Source organism: Corythoichthys intestinalis, chromosome 16 (genome assembly GCF_030265065.1).
Source record: "Corythoichthys intestinalis isolate RoL2023-P3 chromosome 16, ASM3026506v1, whole genome shotgun sequence".
Classification (NCBI taxonomy): Eukaryota; Metazoa; Chordata; class Actinopteri; order Syngnathiformes; family Syngnathidae; genus Corythoichthys; species Corythoichthys intestinalis.
This window is the reverse complement of record NC_080410.1, coordinates 30,280,718-30,305,396: the sequence shown is the minus strand read 5'-3', so window position 1 is coordinate 30,305,396 and position 24,679 is coordinate 30,280,718. Positions and strand designations below refer to the sequence as shown.

The window sequence follows — 24,679 nt, the reverse complement described above, 5'->3', positions numbered from 1 at the left end:
TATAAATTTTGGAATACATTAAAATACAAATAACAGAGTATTTACTGAGTACTACTTGGAAATGTGAGACTGACGTGCTAAGCACTAATTGTTGATTAACTCATCTTTACAAGCCTATTCAAGTGTAAGTTGCCAAACTTGTTTGGTTTTTTTTACATTCCAGTTATGTCGGGTAAGCACATCGGTAAACTCCTGTGTTAATAAGCATATTAAAACCTAATAAACTCATTTAGTGCATTTATTTCTCTTTCAAATATGATTAATTACAAGTTACCTATGGACTACATGTGATTAATCGCAATTAAAAAATGTAATCGCTTGACAGCATATAGAACTCCGAACCAGAGAGTATTGATTTGCTTTTTTCTTAGAATAATGAACAAACGTGTTCATGTGCCTGACTTCTCTACAAATTGTCAGCATATTCCATCGCACTTATGCGTCAAAAAGACACTGTCACAAAGACACAGTGCTCCTTAATGACAGAACACAAACATGTCACAAAGTAAAACTGTATATAAGGCACGGACGCATCGCATTCAGTGTCAGGTCGTCAGCGACTCAAAACCGCATGACCTGATTGTTTTCTTTGCCTGCCAACATCAATAAAATCTTGTGTTCACAATACGCAGCTGGTTCCTCCGTCTCATATCTGCCAACACGTGGTCTCGAGAATAAAGTTTATATCCATATTTCAGTGATTACAAGCGATCAATCCTGCACCTCCCCTTATGTGGAAAATTTAGCACGGACTTGTGTCTAGCAGATAAACAAACCCCACCAATTCTAGTCTTGGATCTCAACTGAGGTCCTTATTTGGAATATGTGGTGATTTGGCGGGATGTACAGTCATTTTACTCTCGTCGTTTATTGAGTAATCCGAGCAAAACAACCGGAAGTAGCGTGTTCGCTAATGCTGAGGTGTGCCGGCCGCAGCACACGGCCAACAGCAGCTAACGTTGCCCCGTACAAGACGTTGGCCCTCGAGGAGTGCAGCTGTAGAACGTGGAACGGTTCAGACTATGGATGGGCGGATCGATACCAAAATATCGATATTTTGATCCAGCACGTTAAGTTTTAGGTATCGATCCCCAAGCAAAAGTATCGATATTTGGAATTAATATATTATATTTTCTTTGTCTATTTTTTGGGTATATTTTTGTGCACACTTTTGTACTACTTTTCCCTTTCGCGTTCTACACGCACATAAGCAGTGCACCGGCGTCTGCTCCTGTCCCCATTTACGTCCCTATCCTTTGTCGATCAGCATGCTTTTCCTCCGCCCCTCTCACGAGGCACCAACACAGTCACAACAAACAAACATTTGGAAGCTGGTACTACCAGCCTGGTAGCATGGCTGCGGCATTGACGACGGATTGTAAAAGAAGTCTGGATTGGACATATTTCATTTTAATGAATAGCAACGAGGCTAAGTGCACAGTTTGTGCCTAATACCACAAACCTAACGAAACACTTAAGAAACGTGCATCCCGCAGCACACGACAAAATAAATGAAAAATGTGCCGCTCAAGCCGAAGGGGACACGAGAAAAGACAAGACCACGCCGCCGAAGCAAAAGCAAAGTACTTTAGAAGTGGTGTTTGCGAAAGGCAGGACTTATCCAGGTAATGGAGGTGCTAATAGATAATCAGAGACGATATAAGCATTAGTGGCTGATGTGCAATATGAAACGATAAATATGGCGTTTTTGTCATCTTACATAAAAAGAACTTTGCAGCACTACTGAATATGCTTTGTAATGGAAAGTTATAGCTACATCTTAATTGTGAAAAGCAAAGTTCATACCGCATTATATAAAAAAGGTAAAATGACCAAAGTGACATAACGAAGTATTACTGTAACCTAAATGTGAGTCTCCATTTTATTCATTTTTGATGCAATGAGGACAAATCCGCCCACATCACCGTCCATAGGATAGTCAAGTGAACTACGAGCAAGCAAGTTGGGTATAAAAAAATATATAAAGTATTACTTAACATTTTAAAATTTCCATATTCTTTATGTTACAAACAATTAAATGCTTGATCTGTTATGTTTTGCTGCTATTTACTTTTATTTTGTTAAAGGTCTGTTTCAACTATTTCAAAATCTTTGAAAATTGTGTTAGTAAAATAAAAATCAAAAACGGAAAGTGCTATTGTTTATTGGATTTGTTTTTAATGATCTACCATTACAGGGCGGTAACATGCTACTATTAATTCGTTCTTTAATTAAATCAAAAATATTTAACTGAGGTAGATTAAAATTTGATCAAATACAACGTGTAGCAGGGAAATAGTTTGTGCATATGAATTTAAGGGTCATGGTTAGAGTGAGACTGACTAATCAGATTTTGTTGTTGATGGATTGGTTTGTGAGTTTGTAAGGACACTGCTTTGCTAATTATTAAAAGCAGCAGTTTTTCCATTGCAATGCATATTTGACACAGAGACTTTTAATAGTTTTTGAGTGCTTGCTGTAGTTGTACATTAGATATCATCAGAATGGCTGAGAACTGCAGGGTTGTATATATATATATATATATATATATATATATATATATATATATATATATATATATATATATATATATATATATATATATATATATATATATATTAGGCCTGAACGATATTGGAAAAAACTATTGTTGCGATTTTTTTTTAGGTTTGCAATATATTGCGATATTATATTGCGATATTAAAAAAAAAAAAAGATCTATCTTTTTTAAAGAAATTTTCACTAAATGACTTGAATAGCTGTTTGGAAATACTTTACATAACACACCGTGACCACAGTGTATTCATATAATACCGTTTAATTTGTGAATGATGAAGATTTCTGTATGAAGGTATCCAGGAAGTCATGTCTGCACAAAATAGATCATTTATTGAATACAATATTTTACACTTCAACAGCAGCAAATAAATTAAATGATAAATAAAAGAGCAGGTGCATTAGTCCCCTAAGTTTTTGACAAAATATAACAATAAATAAAAACTTCTGTAAAATAACAACAAAGTTGTCAACATATTTGAACAAAAATATTAAATATGACAAATAAAAAAGCTGTTCACGAACTATAACAATAAATAAAAACCTCAGTAAAACAACAAAGTTGTCAACATATTTGAACAAAAATATTAAATATGACAAGAGTTCACAAACTATAACAATACATAAAAACCTCAGTTAAACAACAAAGTTGTCAACATATTTGAACTTAAATATTAAATCTGACTAATAAAAGTGCAAGTGCATTAGTCCCCTGAGTTGTTTACACAAAATATAACAATATAAAACTGCAAAACGGCAACAAAGTTGTAAAAATATTTCAACAAAAATATTAAGTATCAAAACTTTATGTGCAGCTGTACTATATATAGTTATTTGAAAAATACGGTTTACAATAAATTTAAATATAAAAGAAACAAACTCAATTGAACTTGTAAATAATTGAACTGAATAACTGCAAATAACTGTGATGAATAACAGAACAATTTTAACTCCCAAATTTCCTGCCTTCCTGATAGCATGAATAAAAAGAAGAAAAGACATTCCTTCAGCTGTGTTATGTATTTGTCTGCATATCGTCCACCTTCCTTGCTCAGCAATTCTCAACTGGGTCTCATAGGTTTTTGGCCAAGACTATTAGTTTATCCACTATAGCAGGCTTGAGACAAGAACGTTGGCACTTAACAATGTTCCCACCTGTGCTAAAAAGCCTCTGATGGGGAGCTCGTAGCAGGAATGCATAGATACCTGCGTTTTAAATGGTCCCACATGTTTGACAGATTACTTCTTCTTGAGGCAACCATGGCGAGGCACTGTCGACAGGGCTGTTTTTTGTCCCTTATAGTCTTGTTCTTGCCAAAATACTTCCAAAACTCCTTTTGGATACAGTCTTCCTTGCTCCTCCAACGTGTTGATTGCTTGCTTTCACTTTGAGAACGGGCCCTCCTCCCTCCGCTCTGCTGTTCGGCCCCTCCTCCCTCCACTCCGCTGTTGCAGGGGGAGGGGGAGGAGCCGATGACTTGCTGGAGAGAAAGAGAAGCTGTGCGCTTTTTTTCCCCTCTCCTTCCTCAAAACAAACGTTTGTGGATTAAAAAAAAGGAAATTAAAAAACTATCGCACGTCCTTGCGATGGGACTATTGCACATGCGCACATCGCGATGGCGATGTTTAAACGATATATCGTTCAGGCCTAATATATATATAAATATGAACTTCCAGTATCGATATCGGATCGGGATCGCAATATTTGGCCTTGGTATTACTTGGTATCGGATCGAATCCAAAATCACTTGAATCGCCCATCCCTAGTTCAGACTGTAGACAGTCTGACGCAGTTGTTAGCGGCCCGCCTCCTCCTTTCAGCTGCGGCCAATCGGCTCGTCTCGTCTAGACTGTGGACTCTACGACGCGCCTCCTGTGATTGGCCCAATCGGCAACGTCGGATCCTCACACAGGAATGTCCGTTCGCGACATGCTCAACAGGGAAGGAGTAAAAAATGTGGTTAGATACGCTTATAGTGTGTGCGTGCAACGCGATAATTATTCTCACAGTCGGACATCCGTGCATTAATGACATCACCAGCCACAACAAAGCATCCCCATATTGAAATGGGGGCAAAACACGAGTCACAAGCAGTTGCTCTGTCGTGCATTGTAGTACAAACGCGTTGTCTTATTTGCGGTCTTTTTTCTGTCGCAATGACTAAAAGTTGCTGTCTTGCAGGTTGTAACACAAGGAAGAAGTCGGAGCCATATTTGAAGTTCTTCATTCTTCCTCGTGAGAAGAAAACGACAAGCAAATGGCTGAAAGCAATCAATCGAGGAACAGTAAAAGAAGATGGCTCCGTGGAACATTCAAGCCAATGGGAACCTAAATCCAGGCACATTTACGTTTGCAGCCAACATTTTATTACTGGTGAGTAAACTTTAATCGATTTTTTTTGCCCCAATTAGCTGCTAGGATTCAATAGACTAGGTAGTGGTTATTATTACCGTAACCGACAACTCGCAAAGCGTTATTTTTCTTTTGCCTTGAACTGCTCTGATTGGTCAATCGGTATAGTATTGGCCTGGTGGGAATTGGTTATTTTGCCGTGACATGACTCATGCACTGCGTTCTTGCCTCAAGACACCCCTTTTAGTTGTACTACCACGGTTCACGGCTAAATAACATTTGGAGACGAATTACCGGTTACGGCAGAAATAATCACTCCGTATATACTACCAGTTTTCTTAGTTCCACACAGTACATATTCCACGTAATTGATAAAGGTCAACTTACTGGGTGACTTTATGAGGTAGTTGTAGATGTTTCCCAACTCTACTGCACGCCATTCCTTTGGATTGTTTATCCAGCTATTAGCTGCGACTTTGTATGGGCAGATTTGCAAGCCAATACACACTAATTATAAGTTATATCGCCTCCTCGCATCTGTCGGCAGTGACTCGTTATAATAATAAGTCATGTTTAAGACGTTTGTATGAAAAAAATACGCAAAACACAGCTGAAATATATGAATTTCAGACGTTTGTCTACAGATGTTTCTCTGTGCGTGCCCCCTTCTCAAAATGGCGACACGTTACTATGCGAGATGACGTCATCGTGACATCACGCCGAATGCGAGAATAGCGTTACATGAATGCACGCCTGCACTTGGTTATTTATTCAATAACTCTGTGCGTGCGCTTGTAAAAACTTCATTTGACTTGTATTTGAAATATGAAGTTACTCTGATGATGCCACAGACATAAAAAATTGACTGAGATACCCACACTGTAAATGCTCCCTATTTGGATTACAAAAAACACAAATACTACATAGGCTTCATCATTTTGCCAATGGGCCAATTTTGAATTTTCCCAATAATTTCATTTATGTTTGGATTTTGGAATTGGATAAACTCAAGACAATTCTCTCTCAACATTTTAACATACCTATGAACATCAAGTCAGTTTTGTTTTTGCTAGCTAAGAATGGAGGCATAATCTTCACAACCAAGAAAAAGTATTTTAATTATTATCATCATCTTTATAATTTTTCCTCTGCGTTATGTCCTGCTTTTGTGTTGACACTTGGCTTGGTGTGTTTCAATGTACTTCAGCAGCGATGACCGGCCACCAAGCGCTGCTGCCACCACTGCGCATTCTGGATACCACCGTGCCACCTGAAAGGCATCAGAGCACCTTGCAGCATCCGACAAGGGCAAGGCCTTTCATTTTAGGAAGGGTTTGAGGCCAAAGGAGGAGGGCTGAAGGCGGATTTTGACTTTTGAGGCAGGGGGGTACAGCATGTTGATGACCCCGAAACGCAGTGACAGCAATAAAAATTAACTTACAAGAATATTCATGATAATAAGTTGAAAATGAATGTTTGTTTTTTTTGTTTTTTTTCCCCTCATAATTCTTGAGGGGAATTCTAAATCAGGCTGCATAGTACAGCTATACTTTTCGCCAAGATTGTCATCCATTAAATATGGTACGCCCGCCGGTGGCGTGCCAATGTTGTTACCCCCGTCAAAAATTGTATCCCCTGGGCTGAGCCACTGCGCTGAACTGATTTGCTTGATTTCTGTTTTGGTGATCTGGTTATCTACAAAGTTTTAAAACATGGCCCATCCATAAAAAAACAACAGCAACAAAAAAAAACATGTTTTTTTTCTGTCATATAACCTAACACAAGTACTGAACATCAAAAAAAAGGCAACGTTTTACTCTTTTACTCGTAGGATGACCTATAACTGTTATTAGTATAATTCAAGTCCTGTATGGCGTTTCTACAGTTTAATAAACGTTGGATGTCCAAAATATATAGCTGTGGTTCTTTTCTGGCTTCAAGTAATTGTTCAAGTCAACATAACTCATAACTAATGTGTGCGCTCCCGCGGCCAGGGGATGCAATTTTTGATGGGGGTAACTACATTGGCAAGATACCAGTGGTGGCTGTGTTGTACAATTAGCGTCGTTAGTGGGGCAAATTAAAACTCCGCTCAGCACTTCGGCGGCGCTCTCTGGCATTTCATGGTCCACATTTTCAATCCTTGGTTCTTGCTCAGTAGTTGTTGTCACTTTTGAAAGCTTACGTTTAAAATAAATTAATAAATATAATACTGTTAGGTACAATAAGGTACTGTTTATGCCACAAAACCAAAAATAAACGACTGGAAACAAAATGGCGGACAATAGTCTGGCAATGTAAAATAGAAATCATGTAGGGGATTACCTGTACTTATGTATTCTAATTATACGGTTTTACCGGCATGAACTCCTTTGCTGCCAACACCATTCACCGCCAAACCTTTCAAATTATTTGTTGAATCATGTGTAAAAAAAAAAAGTATGTGAATAATGTAGAGTATGAATATTCAGAGAGCAACGCTTCCAATTTTATTCATGTTGTGAAAACGCTCAATGCGAGGAAGGGAGGGGCTTCTTGATATGATGTCATCCTGGTGAGGTCACGACCCAGGAAGTAAATCTAACTAAAACATTTTTTTTTTTTTTTTTTACAGATTGTACCCTAACTTTGACTAATACATTAATAATAATAATAAAGGGTTTTTTTCTGTTGTTTTTTTATTATAAATGTAATGTTTTCCCTCATAAAATTTGACTCATAAATGTTGTTTTCGCTCTTCATTGTCCATTCTTTGGCTGGTGCGACTTACAGTATTCTCGGAGGCGACTTATAGTCCGAAAATATGCCATTTTACTTTATTATCAAATTAATGAACTAGCGGACCTATTTAAAATAATGTTCAAATAAATCAGCAGTAGCCTCCGTATAACACTTGAATCAAAAAAACAAATTCGCTAAGAATCAACATGGACCAATATGAAATCCTTACATTGTCATTACACTCTTCCTTATGAACCCATCAGCTAACATTGACAATCCAAGTTATTTGGACTCGGGGGAGCTGGCGCCCCCATATGGCTGCGGGGTCTCCACCCGCTGTGGAGTCGCCGAGAGGGCGTGGAAACCGCACGCCCCCCGCCACAGCTGCGGGATACCGAAGGGTACCTGAAAGCAACATGCATGTGTCACCTGGTCAATGTTAGATTCATATCCTCATCCACGCTACACAACTTGTGTGACATCAACAATAGTCAACTTTCAACAAGTTGAGTGCGGTTGAATAGTGTACATAGTGTAGTGTAGTGTTATTCAACTTCATTCAAAAACACTCAACAACATCCAAAAAATTGAATCTAGAATGTGCATGCATATCAGTGGCTGAGGCTAGTCTTTCAATGAGGGGAAGCTCAAAGTATGTCCGCCTGTGAGTACTTTGTGACGGTGGAGGGGCTCAGCGACACCCGCTGCTCAGTAGGGAAAGAAACTAGAGTGTCAGAAGTCAAGTCACCAAACACAAGCAGCTACAATAGAAAAAAACCCCACCAGAAACAAGCTGGAACTAGAGTGTCAGAAGTCGTCTCCAAACACAAGCAGCTAAAATAGAAAAAAAAAACACCAGAAACATGCTGGACTTTTCGCTAGTCGTTTTTAACAAAGCAAATATCTGGTTCAACTCAGAACAACGGAATAAAAATTGAAAAATGTCTCCTACGGATGTTTATACGACAAGATCAGCGATTCGCTCATTTTGCCGTCAATCAAAAAGGGATTCAGCCTCAGACAGATCATTCAATCATCATGCAGGGAAGTAGAGCATCTGGACCAGCCGAGCCCCGCCCACTGCCCATAATCACCCAGAGACGCACAGTGTCTAATGGTCAGGATAAACCCAGCGTTTAGCCAATGACTTATCTCGTTTCGCTGTAGTGCAAGACTGTACTCTCATTTGTGGAGACGCGCAGTGTACACACTGTTTAAAGGACTGTGAGGCAGCGCAAATGGATGAAAAGTAAGCCACATCGTAAGAAGTGATAAGAAGCCAAAGTTGAGCGTGTCGTAGCGCATATTTAGTCAATGAAATGTATACAGTATACATTTGATTCCTTATTTTTTGACATTTTGGGGTGAGCTTCCCTTCCCTTAATCACCTCTGATGCATATATTTTTTCAACAATGTTGAGCTACCGCACCCCTATCCCACCTGAAGCCCTGCAGCTCTGACGTAGGCCTGGTGCTGCTGCCGGAAGGCCACGCCCGCAAGACACTTTTTCTGCACACATACAAAGATGAAAAACAAAAATATGTATCTTAGGCCTGGGCAATTAATACATTTAATGAATATGTATATATATATATATATATATATATATATATATATATATGTATATATAAATGATAGATTTTTATTGCAGACTAGGACTGCCACAAACTACTATATTGCTATGAATGGGCTAATAAGACATATATATACAAATAAGTATTTAGTCAACCACTAATTGTGCAATTTCTCCCACTTGAAAATATTAGAGAGGCTTGTAATTGTCAACATGGGTAAACCTCAACCATGAGAGACAGAATGTGGGGGAAAAAAACAGAAAATCACATTGTTTGATTTTTAAAGAATTTATTTGCAAATCATGGTGGAAAATAAGTATTTGGTCAATGCCAAAAGTTCAACTCAATACATTGTTATGTACCCTTTGTTGGCAATAACGGAGGCCAAACGTTTTCTGTAACTCTTCACAAGCTTTTCACACACTGTTGCTGGTATTTTGGCCCATTGCTCCATGCAGATCTCCTCTAGAGCAGTGATGTTTTGGGGCTGCCGTTGGGCAACAGCGACTTTCAACTCCCTCCACAGATTTTTTAATGGGGTTGAGATCTGGAGACTGGCTAGGCCACTCCAGGTCCTTAAAATTCTTCTTACGAAGCCACTCTTTTGTTGCCCTGGCTGTGTGTTTGGGATCATTGTCATGCTGAAAGACCCAGCCACGTCTCATCTTCAATGCCCTTGCTGATGGAAGATTTTCACCCAAAATCTCTCGATACATGGCCCCATTCATTCCTTCCTTTACACCACAGGTGTCAAACCGATTCCAAAAAGGGCCAAGTGGGTGCAGGTTTGCTTTCCAACCAGTGAAGGCAAGGCAAGGCAAATTTATTTATATAGCACAATTCAACACAAGGCAATTCAAAGTGCTTTACATCACATGAAGACCATAAAAATCACATTTAAATCAACACAACGTAAAAACCAAGACAAATGATCGCATTTAATCACAGAATAAAAATAAATAAATAAAAATAAAAATAAAGCAAAAACTACTACTACTAATAACTAGTGAAGAGGACAGCTTTTCACCAATCAGATCTTTTACATGTGTAATCAGTTAAACTTTGTCAGGTGCTGCTTGTTTCAGCAGGAAGTTCATTGGTTAAACTCTCTTCACGGAATCGGTTGGAACAAAATCCGGCACCCACTTGGCCCTTTCTGGAATCGGTTTGACACCTGTGCTTTACACAGAACAGTCGTCCTGGTCCCTTTGCAGAAAAACATCCCCAAAGCATGATGTTTCCACCCCCATGCTTCACAGTGGGTATGGTGTTCTTCAGATGCAATACAGTATTCGTTCTCCTCCAAACACGAGAACCTGTGTTTCTACCAAAAAGTTCTATTTTGGTTTTATCTGACCATAACACATTCTCCCAGTCCTCTTCTGGATCATCCAAATGCTCTTGAGCAAACCGCAGGGGGACACGTCTGGCAGTGCAGGATTTGAGTCCCTGGCGGTGCATTGTGTTACTGATAGTAGCCTTTGTTACTTTGGTCCCAGCTTCTGTAGGTCATTCACTAGGCCCCCCTATGTGGTTCTGGGATTTTTGCTCACCGTTCTTGTTGTCATTTTGAGGACACGGATGAGATCTTGCATGGAGCCCCAGATCGAGGGAGATTAACAGTGGTCTTGTATGTCTTCCATTTTCTAATAATTGCTCCCACAGTTGATTTCTTTTCACCAAGCGTTTTATCTATTGCAGATTCAGTCTTCCCAGCCTGGTGCAGGTCTACAATTTTGTCTCTGGTGTCCTTCGACAGCTCTTTGGTCTTGGCCATAGTGGAGTTTGGAGTGTGACTGACTGAGCTTGTGGACAGGTGTCTTTTATACCGATAATGAGTTAAAGCAGGTGCCATTAATATAGGTAACAACTGGAGCCTCGTTAGACCTCGTTAGACCTCGTTAGAAGAAGTTAGACCTCTTTGACAGCCAGAAATCTTGCTTGTTTGTAGGTGACCAAATGCTTATTTTCCACTCTAATTTGGAAATAAATTCTTTAAAAATCAAACAACGTGATTTTCTGGGTTTTCTTTCCACATTCTGTCTCTCGTGGTTGAGGTCTACCCATGTTGACAATTACAGGCCTCTCTAATCTTTTCAAGTAGGAGAAATTGCACAATTGGTGGTTGACTAAATATGTATTTGCCCCACTGTGTGTTATTATGTTACTCTGAGTCAAACACATTAGCTGGAATTGTGCATTGGAAACAAACATGATATCAAAATTTTAATTATTACAAAGATACCATCTTTCATCTAAGTCGGCAGAATTTTGAAAATATTTACTGTTTTTTTAAATCATTTTTTATTTCAAATACATTTCGAATATAATTTTGGGGGGAAGCAACAATAGGTAATTTTTCTGTTTTGGTCGATTTTAGTGTTTTGGGTTAAGGAAGACTGCGTTTGCCATGAGGACCAGCGCAAGGTGTCGTAAAATCCTGATCTACTGGTTGCCTGCTGATGGATTAGACATTTCTGTTTCCAGCGGCTGTGTGAAGGATGAATAGTAATGTGGTACTGAATCCAGCTGTGGCTAAAAAAATAGCATAAGAAATGTTCAATTTTGTACCATATTCCCCTACTGATCCTCCGGCCAAACCACCCATCCCCCTCAACCGAACTTGTCAGCGCTGATGAGTTCGGGTCATGCCAGCGAACGAAAGCCAGGCCAATGTTTATTCTTTTTTTGTCTCCTCAAACAAACCTTTTTGTCTCTATTGTTGCTCTGCCATCTTTGCAGAATTTGTGTGAAAGTGTTCACATCAACTTTCGTCTTTATAACGAATGAGGAAAGGGGGAAGTGAGTATGCCGTAAAGCAGTCAGCACATTTGTAGTTTTTTTGTGTGGCAGGTTTCCTGCCACCCTCCTCAAAGTTAATTAGTGCCAATGAAAGAGATACAGACCCCCAATAAAAGGTGTCATTTAACTAGTTGTCAGTCGACATATCATCACAAATGTTATGAAAATATTTTATAAAGGTTAAAAAGTCTCCTAGTGTTGCTGTAAATCCCTTTTTTGTCTTTTTTTTTTTTTTTTTTTAAATAAAAAAAATATTTTAAAAATGAACAAATCAGAAGATATACTGTTCAGAGGCTTGAAAAAAATCTTTTGGACAATTTTTAGGTTAGCAATGTCTAAACAATCAAATATCAAAATAATTGTAGAATAATGTGTTTCACTGTCAATGACAAGCTTATTCAATGACACTCCTGTTGTAGCCGATTTTTTTTTTTTTTTGAATCCGTTCTGTGGTTTTTGAAAGGACTCACGCTGCATAAAGTTGCGTCACGATGTGACGGTCACATGACAGACAATGATGTGTGTCCAGCAGCTGTCTGTACGCAGGCGCAAAAACAACGATAGGAAGTTACTGTATGTCCCTCAGCCCTCAAAAACAAATTGCTAGTTATTATTTCGGAGAGATGCCCAACCTACTTTCTGATAGCTGCAGCATTGCCGTCCTGGACGTCAAGCCAAGAGTCTTCCGGACTGTGAGGCCTTTGGCGGCTCCTCTGGAAACTCTTCCACTGAGCTTCCAGCTGCTTTTTCTGTGACACAAGTACGTGCTCGCAGGCCCCAAAAACACTTCACCACACATCATAGCTAAACTGCATGTTCCGACGGAAGAATCTTACGACTTCAACGTGAAGGGAGCGTTTGTCGATTTTGTTCTCCTGCAGATTCTCAGAGGTCCTCAGCAGGTGCTATACAAACCATGCTTCAGTATGAAAATACTGTATGTTTCCAGTACGTTTATAACCGTGTAGTACCACTTGTGTGTTTTTGCATCAGATTTTTGAATGTACTGCACATTTGTGGCAGCCTGACAATTGGGGCCTTAATAAAGCTGTAATAACACTGTTATAACACTGTGATTACACAGTAATAAACGTGTTTCGGCTTTGTAGCCATTAACTAGACCTGTGTTTTGAAGATTGTGTGAAAACAACTACATCTAAGTATGTTTCATGTGTTGAACTGTATTTCGTTTTCAAATATGTTGGTTTACCTGGAAGTTGGTTTACCTGGATGTGGACGTGTTTGTGTTTGTTGTCGTCACGGAGACACCCGATGGCCTCTTGCAGTTCGTCACACTCGCGTTTAAGTTTCAAGATGGACGCCGACACACTGCCAGACAGCTGCACGCATGAATGCATAAAGGAACACACAAACAGGCATTCATTTACACACACAACTGTTTACACTGACATACACACACAAACAAACACGCCAGCAGTGTTAGTTTTTGTTGACCTCGTCTGCGGCGGCCGTCTCGGAGTCTGCTGGAAGACTCGACTTTTTGCCGAAGTTCTTGATACTTTGAATGCTCTGCTTGTATGGGTCAGAGGTCAATGTCAACTTCATGCGGTCCAAAACCCTTTGGAGGTCATCCAGCTGAGGTCAGAAGAATATGGTGACATCATTGAAATTGCCATCGTCTCACATTATAAATCGATTATGTCAATAATTTTTCTGAAAAACTTTCATCACACTTAATTGTACTACAATGCTGTGTCATTCCGTGACTATGCCCATAACTCAAAGCACTATCTTTTCCATCTGAAAGCAATATGTTCCAGCCTTCCGCATGCCTTTGGGCGTGGCCACCTTGGTTGGTGTATCATCTGTACTGATCATTGAGACAAGTAAAGTATGCGAGGCTGGTTTGGTTGGCTGTCTACTGGTTTTGCTGCATCTTCTGTGTTCAAACCATTGCGTAAAGCACTGTTATGTGGATGCTAGCAATTTTCAGCATGAAGCCAGCAGCCTGAAAGGCTGATTTAGGTGGTTGTTTGAAACGGACAAGGGTCAGCTTTGGGATTTAACGTACGATGAAGCAAGCGTATGTTTCTGTATTACAAATGAGCGTGGCTCACTTGACGGCATTCCTTGGTCAAACGCTCGATAGCTTCCTCGTGAAGCCTCACGCGCTCGTCCAGGTGTCGGCATGTCTCACGCTGGTCTTAATGTCGACAGAAAAACAAGATGTGACTGCATGAAAAGGAAAGGAGAAAATGTCGAATGGCGACATCAAGCTGACCCGTGTCGCGGATGAGTCGTCGTAGGATATCCATCTGCTCGCCGTCGGCCTTTTGCGTCTCCAGCGCATCTATGCGAGCTTCCAATCGCACGCCCGCGTCCCTCAGCTCGCCCTGCGAACGGATGCCACCTTGTTTAGGACCAAGAGATAAATACACGTTGGAATGTCGCAAGGAACCTGCTGGCGGATGTGAAGCTCTTCGGATTGCAGCTTGAGGGCTGACGTCTGTGACTGAATGTCCTCAACCAGCTTCAGGACCTGGAATAAAATCCAACCACCTCTTCCGTTTCATGTTAAAAACTTTAGAAAAGTCTGATAATAATCCATTTATTCATTCTTGAGTTATAGTTAACAGCTGTCAGGGGCGGAACTAAGGGGCAAAACACACGGGATGCAACGTCGCTCACGTTCAATACGTTTTCTATTTAACAAGTGTGACGAAAATCGCCAACCCTTTTGTGGCAAAGTGACACACGTCCGTGCACGTGAAATTTCACGCTCATGCACGTATACTGTATGTGCACACGCGGACTAGCAATGCAGTATAAGAAAATAGGAAATGGTTCTATTTCTGTCGCTGTCGCTGAGTACTACAACCAATCAGCACCTGATTTATTAATCTATAAAACACCTGCGAGGCTACTGGGCAACCTGAAAATTGACATCTAGACGCCACACTTTGTCAACATTATATGCTAATGCTTCGTCATTGCTCCCAGCTAAGGTACATGTAACATGTGAACCCACACACACACACACACACACACTTTATTTGGCTGCAACACTCCTTAGTAGTTGGTTTTAATTTAAATTGTTAAAAAAAACTTTAATTTTGACTACATTTTAGTTGGAATACAAGATGCTCGGTGTTATTTAATACCTCAACCCTCACACTTTTTCAGGTTTTATTAAAGCTCTGCAATGGTGACGGTTGCCATGATAAGGATTTAGTTAATCGGCATATTCTAACTCATGATCGTCTTGAGAGTGCCGCTAATAATACTAGCAACACCCCCGTTGGACGGTCCGCTCGTCCCATTTATGCTCATCGTAACCGGGCCCTGCACACATTTGTTCCACCACTAATAGTCGTAATCCACGTCCAATACGGTGACGATGTGCAGCACCTATCTTGACGTGAGTTTCTACAATGTTTTACTGTCTGGTACAGTGATCTATTAGTCCACAGCTGATTTTTTTTAAATTAAAAAAACAAATAAATAAACACAGATGAGCTGTCCCGATCTTACCACGTAGTCTCACTCTCCTTCCAGCTGCTTTTCTTGATCAGGCAGTGCATTGGAGTTGCTTATTAAAGTTAACGATGATTTACAGACGTTAAGGTTTGATCTTGCCAGAGATGCTTGGAAGTCAAAACTTCAAAGCAGCGGATGCGTCAATCATCGTTTAACTTGTTAAACAGTTGCTGTGGCAACTCGTGTGTAAGTGAGCAGCTTGGGAGGATTTGAGTAGACTCACTCAAAGAAGTATTTAATCAAGAAAACAAACATTTTTCTACTTTGTTTAAAAATAATTTGGTTGGACAGTAACATTTTTAAAATGTATCATAATTATTACATATGAAGTGCTTAAAAACCATTTATTAAAAAAAAAATATATATATATATACTAGGGATGGGAATTGATAGGATTTTTACGATTCCGATTCCATTATCGATATTGCTTAACCATTCGATTCTTTATCGATTCTCTTATCGATTCTAATTTGGGGAAAAAGAACAAACGTTTTGATTGGCATCGAGTTTGTTTAATCAGAAGTCACAACCTTACAAACTCACAACGAGATCAAAAGAGGCCCAAAGCCTCAATGTTAACTGTGGCAATAAGTGGCAAATACACAAGAATGTGTAACATTTTACTGAAACATTTATCTAATAGAAATAAAAAATATTGGTATATATTGGCAGATAGGTTTTTGTTCTGCCTTTGGCAATATGTGTTAAAGCAGGGGTCCCCAAACTTTTTCCTGTGAGGGCCACATAACTTTTCCCTTCTCTGATGAGGGGCCGGGGTCAGTTTGTTACAGAAAAAGTGTGACGATTGCAGAAGTGCATAAATGTAAAAAATTATTGTTTTTCAGAAAGCCACAATCAAATAACCCTTTCTGGATTCTTTATAATAAAAATAATAATAAATAATAAAAACACTATTAATTAAATAGATAATAACCAAATAACCCTCTCTGAATTCTTCAAGGGAAAGGCCAGAAAATACGTAACACGATTGAGAAAAAAAATAAAAAAAAAATCAAAATGGCCGGACCAAATGTGAGGGTGGGCCGTATTTGGGCCGCGGGCCGCAGTTTGAGGACTACTGGAGCGCGCATACACCCAAAGAAGAAATGCCGCATCCAAGTGAGTGAGAGAGGGAAACACTTCTACGAGCCTACGTTCTTTGTTAATGTTAATATCTACAGAGGCAACGCCTGTATGTATCATCTTTTGTGTTGTTGTTGTTGTGTTTCCACTAGCGATCGGACACTTAAATCCAGTTGTGTAGTGGTTTGAATGATGTGCTAATGCTAGCGAACGAATGCTAACCATACTGGTATTAGCAGCTAATCATCGCTGATTTACATTGATGCAAACCTGTTTGTTATTGGGGACGAAATTGATTTGTTTCATTTCTATTCTTAGTTTCACTCTTCAGGTGATGGTTGAATAAAGTCAGCAAATTATACCAACGTCTTCTGCATCGTCATTTGGGAGTTTAGCTAGCTGTATAGCCGGGACTTTTATTTATTTATATTTTTTATAGCCAGGACTGATCCTCTCTGTGAGGACAGCGCAATCGTATTCCCTCCCGATGCAGTTATCTCCACCTTGCAATGACTGCAAGTCGCTTTGTTGTAATTTTTCCTCGTGAAGTGAAGACACACTTTCGAGCGTTTGAACCTACGTGCTGTCATTGTTATGTTTATGGCTGCAATGCTCTAGTGTTGTATCGGTCGCGAACGATTCGTTCTTTTTGAACGAATTGTTTTGGTGAACGAGACCGAACTAATCATCATCTGCACTGATTCGTTCTATGAAGGTGGTGCTTGTTCGCTGCGTGGGAGGGCGTTGAGCAAGCGGCAGCGTCTTCTGACATCGCACACGACCAATCAGACGCCAGCCTCATCGCGGGCAGGGGAGGGAGCGGAAACAGAATCAGGGCGTTTGTCACTCACGTCCACGTGTGGCCAATAAGCAGCCAGCGTGCAGGCAGGGGGGCAAGACTGTGTTTTGTCACTTCCTGTTCAGTGACTCGGTCCTCCGGTTCCTGACCTAGCTTGCTGCTAACTTGATTTTCCAGTAATGACTATGCGGTGAACGAATCAGAAAATGAAAGGAAATGACTTTGTCACATATTTGTTAACGTGGAGCCTATCAAATGCTGCTCAAACAGACAAAAACACCACACAAATCTAGCGAGCATTGTTTAGAGTAGTACTTTTCTCAACAAACTCGTGACTGCCTATGACGACATACTATCAAATTTACAGTAATTTAAAACACGGGTAGCTACGAGGCAAGCAAAAGCTGAGCTGCGGTCAGAGCGGGCAGAGAACTGTCACTATATGGAGGCTTCATGGCAGCGATATTTACCTCATATGTGCACAGAAAAAAATATTTAGTATGATCACCATAATACTGATTTGCAATGAAACTGTATATACATGTCAATTTTTTCCCGAGTGTTTTATTTTTTTTTTCGTGTCAGCGTGTCGGGTGTTGGTTGGTTTGACAAATTATGTCAATCCGTCCATCATGTGCTACTCAAGCGCCCAAAACAACGCACGCAGACACGGGAGATGTCGCAATATGTCTACATTTTTCTTAACAGACTAATGAGAGTAGAAAGGCGACATCGTAAAGAGCAAACAATTATTTCTCGTCAGCATTTGACGATCTGAGATGCGGGGACGACAGGGGAGCTGACCGGATTATTTTATTTATTAACACCAGTGCAAAAATTCAACACGATCATCTTAATACTAAAAAACAAAAATACAACAGAGCGAGATGTAAATATGATGTGTTGGTCGTTCCATATTCAGAAATTAAACTTTCGATGTATTTTTATTTTCGTGACAGCAAACATGCTGTATATGTGATTGCATGTGTGATCAAGAACCTGCTAAAGAAAGTCCGTGCGCCCCCGCCCCCTCCTCCCCTCACAAAAGGAAAATGTTTAACCGTGTCCTAAATCGAAATGCAAGCACGAGCCATGACTTTGAGCCCATAGAACTAGGACAGACGACGCGGAAGTTCTCCCTCGCTTTTGCAGCAGCAGGAGGGAGACGAGGCTGTCTGTGGAAGCAGAATGATACCGCCTGTCACTCATTTCTGAAACTACGACGAGTGGTCAATGTGGAAGAGAGGGAGGGACCAAGCAATGTCACTTCCCGTTCAGTTATACTGCGAAGCGGTCTTTGGTGATTCGTTCGGCAACGTCACTTCCCGTTCAGTAACCGAACGATTCGTTTGGGCGGGGAGGGAGATGAGGGGGGCGAACGATTCGTTGAACGATTTGTTTGAACGAATCTTTTTACTGAACGAACCGGAATGGATTCGTTTACTCAAGTGAACGACAAATCTCGTCACTACAATGCTCGTGCTTACCCGTCGTAACCTTTCATTTTCACACTCTTTCCTGGTGAAGTGTAGTCAAACTTTGGAGCGAGTGGTTCTTGGCGCCATGCTAGTTTGATGCGTCTGGACAACAACACATGTCACGACGCAATACGCGTCTTTAGGAATCATTAAAGTGCACGTGACACGAAAAAGCATGTTTATTTCATAATACACCCGGTATTTTATGCCCCTGAATGATATGGACCGCTTGGTTGTGTGTGGAAGCGATCGCTATATTTTTTTAGTTTTTTTTAATCCCGCGCCATGAAAATGAGTGACTTCCGCCTTCGGTCTTGCATTGAGGAGGAGGGTGCTGTGACGTGTCCTCTTCACTATACAGTGTACTGTTGTGTATGAGGACGAAGGATTCAGCTGATTTTGCGGATTAATACGTTTATTTTTCGCATCACGCCAGCCAAACGGCTGCAGTAAAATCATTCTGTATGAGGGAGAGGCGTATGCGCCTTTTTGGAGTTTCAAAAGGTTCCCATTCACCGTGGATATTCACTGTGGGACCATTGGACTTACGAGGAAGTGAGTAAACATCTTGTTTTGTATTATGTCAAATAGTAATACAGCGATTACAAAGTAAACACTACAAACTTCCTTTAAATAAAAGACTACTTACGTTTGATCATTGATAGGCATGTAAAAAGCTCTCCTCAGGCTCATTAGCAGCACGTTAGCTGCACAACAACTGCAGCCACCCTCCTCCAGGGAACGAACTGTAAATTGCTCTCCGCCGGGCGGTTTGCCGATCCACAAAGACAATTGACAACCGGGTCGTCATGTCAACTAATCCAGGCTAGTTATGTGTGATTTTTTTGCTTCGAAGACTTTGAAACATCACTCGGTTTGGGTTAGCATGTCGGCTAGCTGTCACACCTTCTGGTTTGTTTACATTCTCCGAAGCCGGGGAAGGGAAATGACATATGTCTGATTTAGGTGTCATAAAATATCGTTCGGGAGGTGCGACAGTAAAGGTGAAGTCGACAGTTTTGACCATTATGGAGTAATTTTGCCATGTCGTCCTGAATAAATGCATTTTTATTATTTCATATTCCATTCAGCACAAGACTGTTATTTGTCATGACCATGCCATTTATTTAGCAATTGGGGAAAATACTTGGATAAAAAGAATATCCTGTAAAAATTTGAAGTAAAGAGACAGAATCAATGACATTTTGCCGCTCTCTTCGTCGCGTTTTCTTCGTTGTGAATAGTTCCCCCTCGACGGACTGACTGCTCCTTCTCAAGCCATTTATATAGCTATTGGGGAAAAATACTTGGATAAAAAGAATATCCTGTAAAAATATTGGAGTAGAGAGACTGAAACAATGACATTTTGCGGCCCTCTTCGTCGCGTTTTCCTCGTTGTGAATAATTCCCCCTCAATGGGCTGAATAGTAAAACCGATGAGCCCAGTCTACCGCTGATGTCCTCCACCTGTTGGGGACGCTAAAGCCCTATAATGGTAGGCGTGGCTAACCGGCAGATTAAAAGACTAATTTCTCGTCATCTGCGCTTTGCTAAATTGTTGTATATAGTCGAATCGTCTCAAAATATGATTCTAATTTACATAATAATGCCATTTAAGACTTTTTTTCTCGTGTCGTATGCTCTTTAAAGGGATCGTTAAGGCTTTTTCATTGTGATGTCGAGGCCTCGAAACACTCGGAACCGGTTCCGAATTGGAATCGGATTTCGATTCCCATCCCTAATATATACAGTGCCTTGCAAAAGTATTCGGCCCCCTTGAATCTTGCAACCTTTCGCCACATTTCAGGCTTCAAACATAAAGATATGAAATTTAATTTTTTTGTCAAGAATCAACAACAAGTGGGACGCAATCGTGAAGTGGAACAACATTTATTGGATAATTTAAACTTTTTTAACAAATAAAAAACTGAAAAGTGGGGCGTGCAATATTATTCGGCCCCTTTACTTTCAGTGCAGCAAACTCACTCCAGAAGTTCAGTGAGGATCTCTGAATGATCCAATGTTGTCCTAAATGACCGATGATGATAAATAGAATCCACCTGTGTGTAATCAAGTCTCCGTATAAATGCACCTGCTCTGTGATAGTCTCAGGGTTCTGTTTAAAGTGCAGAGAGCATTATGAAAACCAAGGAACACACCAGGCAGGTCCGAGATACTGTTGTGGAGAAGTTTAAAGCCGGATTTGGATACAAAAAGATTTCCCAAGCTTTAAACATCTCAAGGAGCACTGTGCAAGCCATCATATTGAAATGGAAGGAGCATCAGACCACTGCAAATCTACCAAGACCCGGCCGTCCTTCCAAACTTTCTTCTCAAACAAAGAGAAAACTGATCAGAGATGCAGCCAAGAGGCCCATGATCACTCTGGATGAACTGCAGAGATCTACAGCTGAGGTGGGAGAGTCTGTCCGTAGGACAACAATCAGTCGTACACTGCACAAATCTGGCCTTTATGGAAGAGTGGCAAGAAGAAAGCCATTTCTCAAAGATATCCATAAAAAGTCTCGTTTAAAGTTTGCCACAAGCCACCTGGGAGACACACCAAACATGTGGAAGAAGGTGCTCTGGTCAGATGAAACCAAAATTGAACTTTCTGGCCACAATGCAAAACGATATGTTTGGCGTAAAAGCAACACAGCTCATCACCCTGAACACACCATCCCCACTGTCAAACATGGTGGTGGCAGCATCATGGTTTGGGCCTGCTTTTCTTCAGCAGGGACAGGGAAGATGGTTAAAATTGACGGGAAGATGGATGCAGCCAAATACAGGAACATTCTGGAAGAAAACCTGTTGGTATCTGCACAAAACCTGAGACTGGGACAGAGATTTATCTTCCAACAGGACAATGATCCAAAACATGACGCCAAATCTACAATGGAATGGTTCGAAAATAAACGTATCCAGGTGTTAGAATGGCCAAGTCAAAGTTCAGACCTGAATCCAATCGAGAATCTGTGGAAAGAGCTGAAGACTGCTGTTCACAAACACTCTCCATCCAACCTCACTGAGCTCGAGCTGTTTTGCAAGGAAGAATGGGCAAGAATGTCAGTCTCTCGATGTGCAAAACTGATAGAAACATACCCCAAGCGACTTGCAGCTGTAATTGGAGCAAAAGGTGGCGCTACAAAGTATTAACGCAAGGGGGCCGAATAATATTGCACGCCCCACTTTTCAGTTTTTTATTTGTTAAAAAAGTTTAAATTATCCAATAAATTTTGTTCCACTTCACGATTGTGTCCCACTTGTTGTTGATTCTTGACAAAAAATTAAAATTTTATATCTTTATGTTTGAAGCCTGAAATGTGGCGAAAGGTTGCAAGGTTCAATGGGGCCGAATACTTTTGCAAGGCACTGTATATACATAAATATATATACATTTCCACACGTTTTTTTTCTAATTATACTTCGGGAAAAACGTCATATTCTGTATCTCTTTCGAATGCTAAATTTGAATAAATACATTGAACACACACAAATAATATATTTCGAGGGGGGGCTACTTCGCGGGTTTTAACTTATCGCAGCAGGTTCTGGTCCCCATTAACTGCGAAAAACGAGAAATCACTATACTGCATTTATCGGAGACAGATGGATGCTATGGACTAGCATGGATACAAAATTTTCCATTTTTTATCTCACTCTATTTCTATTAATTTCTTTTCTTAAATGTATTTTTAAAAGAAACGGAAGGGAGAAAATTTAATTATCAATTAATTCTAACAAAATTCACATCAGTAAAATTACAGATAAAAAATTAAAACTGAAAAAATACAACCCAAAAAACTACATTGCTACAGTGACGACACTAATGTATTTCGTTACTTTCCATCCCTGATAACAATGCACAAATTTACATAAACACAAATGCTCAGATTGATATACATATACACAGAACTTACATGACACACATATGGAGGTATATTTGTGTCTTTATTATTTCATCAAAAATTGCTTCAATCAAAAAAAAAAAGTCGCTTCAAACAAAATATAAATCTTTTCAATCAAAAATAAGTCACTTCGATCAAAAAAATGTATCTGAATACAAAAATGAAACTCAAAAAAATGCATTTGATAACAATTTTTCTTTGTTTTTATTTATTTTTTTTTGACTAAAGTCGTTTTTTTTTTTTTTTTTTTTTTTTTTTTTTTTTTTATGAAACAAGTTTTTTAATCAAAGTAATTTTGTTTTGCGTTTGGGCCACAAAACAAATTTGTGTTTTTATTATTCAATCAAAAAATGAGTGGCTTTTAACAACAACAAAAAATCAAAAGAAAAATAACTTCAATCCAAAATAAAGAAGAAAATTTCTATCATCGAAAAATTCCAATCATAGAAAAAAAAATTATGAATGCGAAAAATATTTGACTCAAACATTTGCATTTGAACACTTAATTTTTCAATGAAAATGTTTTCTTTGATTGAAGCCGTTCTTTTTGTTTGGTCAATATAATGGCATTCTTGTCTAAATCATTCAGTCCCAAAAAAGTTGCTTCAATCAAAAAAAAAAAAAATTTCAATCAAAGAAAAAAACCTTTTAAAAAAATAAAATTGTCCTCCCCCTCCCTTTTTTTTTTTTTTTTGAAAATATATATATATATTTTTTTTCACTTTTTTAAAGTGCAAATGTTTTGAACTACCATTTTTTGATTGAAGAGGAAAAAGTTTTGAACTACGTTTTCTTAAATTGAAAATATATATTTTGATTGAAGCAACTTTTTGGGGGGATTGAATAATAAAGACACAAATGTACCTCCATACACACAGAGCTACACACAAAGGGCGGAAGTGTGACCTGCGCTAGTCCGTCCTCGCAGGCCCGGATGCGAGCAACCACCTCGGAACCGTGAGCGGGCTCGTCGCGGATCCCCAAGCGGGTGAGGATGGCGAGCAGCAGCCGGCGCAAAGAGCCCAAGTCCAGCACGCCCGCGCGGGCCCCCCCGAAACTCTCGTCCACCAGCTCCCCGAAGGTCGCGTCGTCATCTCGCCGCATCGTCAAACACTGCCGCCGCTTCCTTCCTTTTGACCGTCTGGCGGCGTGTTGCCGACCGCTGGCATCCGCGTCTGGCGTTGCTAAGCAACGTGAGGCGCCTTCGGGTTGTTGTCAGGCAAAAATAAGGCACTGAAGCGCTTGAACCTGATTTTTAAAGGGGACATTCTTTACTACACTACTTTTATTTCCTTACTCGTGTCCCCAAATAGTTTCTAATTTGACTCATGACAACTTTATTAACCCTTTGTAGGACACTCATTGAACTCATCGGTTGCCATTGTCGCTGCTGGACCTCCAGATTGGACGTCTAGTGCCGTCAATGGCACTCACAGCTAGTCTTCCCAGTTTAAACGAATTCAATTCGTATCCATGTCATTCAATAAATCAACCCCATGATGCTACGATAATTTTTTTTACGTGTTTTTGCTTTCAAGTAGAAGCTCAATCAAACTGAGAAAGTTAAGTAACATACCTAATTAGAATATTTAAAAGATAAAAGGAATTCAAATAGAGAACTACAAATAATTTTATATATAATGCAAATTAGCGACAACACCTAGCATCTACTTTATGGTTTAAAAAAACATTCAGGCTTCGAGCTGGAATGTGACTATTTTGCAACAACAGTTATTTTTAAAAAGCTATTTTTTTAAAAACTAATAAAATGGGGAGAATTTTTTTAAGATTTAATTTTTTAATTGCTTAGAGAAAAAATGCTATTTTAAATTTTGTAGAATGTTTGCTTTTTATATTTTTTCTGAAATTATATAAAAAAAGGAATTTTTCAAAACAGTAAAAC

At 39.7% G+C, this 24,679-nt stretch overlaps 1 protein-coding gene and 1 long non-coding RNA gene across 4 annotated transcripts; one reads left to right on the top strand and one right to left on the bottom strand.

Annotated features, from left to right (window-relative positions):
* The first annotated feature begins 1,320 nt into the window (after positions 1-1,320).
* On the top strand, positions 1,321-7,603 carry LOC130904646 (uncharacterized). Its single transcript, XR_009060881.1, has 3 exons — positions 1,321-1,625; positions 4,739-4,930; positions 6,117-7,603. It is a non-coding gene; the product is annotated as an uncharacterized LOC130904646 (long non-coding RNA).
* Positions 6,060-24,319, bottom strand: LOC130904645 (glutamine-rich protein 2). Of its 3 annotated transcripts, XM_057817554.1 has the most exons (12): positions 23,683-24,319; positions 14,427-14,507; positions 14,250-14,361; positions 14,086-14,171; positions 13,463-13,603; positions 13,234-13,347; positions 12,844-12,912; positions 12,644-12,756; positions 12,478-12,543; positions 9,072-9,140; positions 7,860-8,035; positions 6,060-6,198 (listed from the first exon to the last, which is right to left on the bottom strand). In XM_057817554.1, the coding sequence occupies exons 1-11, from the start codon at positions 23,878-23,880 to the stop codon at positions 7,894-7,896; spliced, it is 1,191 nt and encodes a 396-aa protein (XP_057673537.1). In that variant the 5' UTR covers positions 23,881-24,319; the 3' UTR covers positions 6,060-6,198; positions 7,860-7,893. The 3 variants fall into 3 exon arrangements, with proteins under 3 accessions (XP_057673537.1, XP_057673536.1, XP_057673538.1); XM_057817553.1 differs by having other exon boundaries at positions 6,086-8,035; XM_057817555.1 differs by lacking the exons at positions 12,478-12,543; positions 12,644-12,756; positions 12,844-12,912 and having other exon boundaries at positions 6,086-8,035.
* Between the last annotated feature and the right edge of the window lie 360 nt (positions 24,320-24,679).

Excerpts from the sequence above, each read along its gene's own strand:
- LOC130904645 (XM_057817554.1), bottom strand. The coding sequence starts at position 23,880 with ATGCGGCGAGATGACGACGCGACCTTCGGGGAGCTGGTGGACGAGAGT. Across the intron at positions 14,172-14,249 it reads ACGACTCATCCGCGACACGG|ACCAGCGTGAGACATGCCGA; the intron begins GTCAGCTTGATG and ends GTCGACATTAAG. Across the intron at positions 12,913-13,233 it reads ACAAACACGTCCACATCCAG|CACCTGCTGAGGACCTCTGA; the intron begins GTAAACCAACTT and ends TGGTTTGTATAG.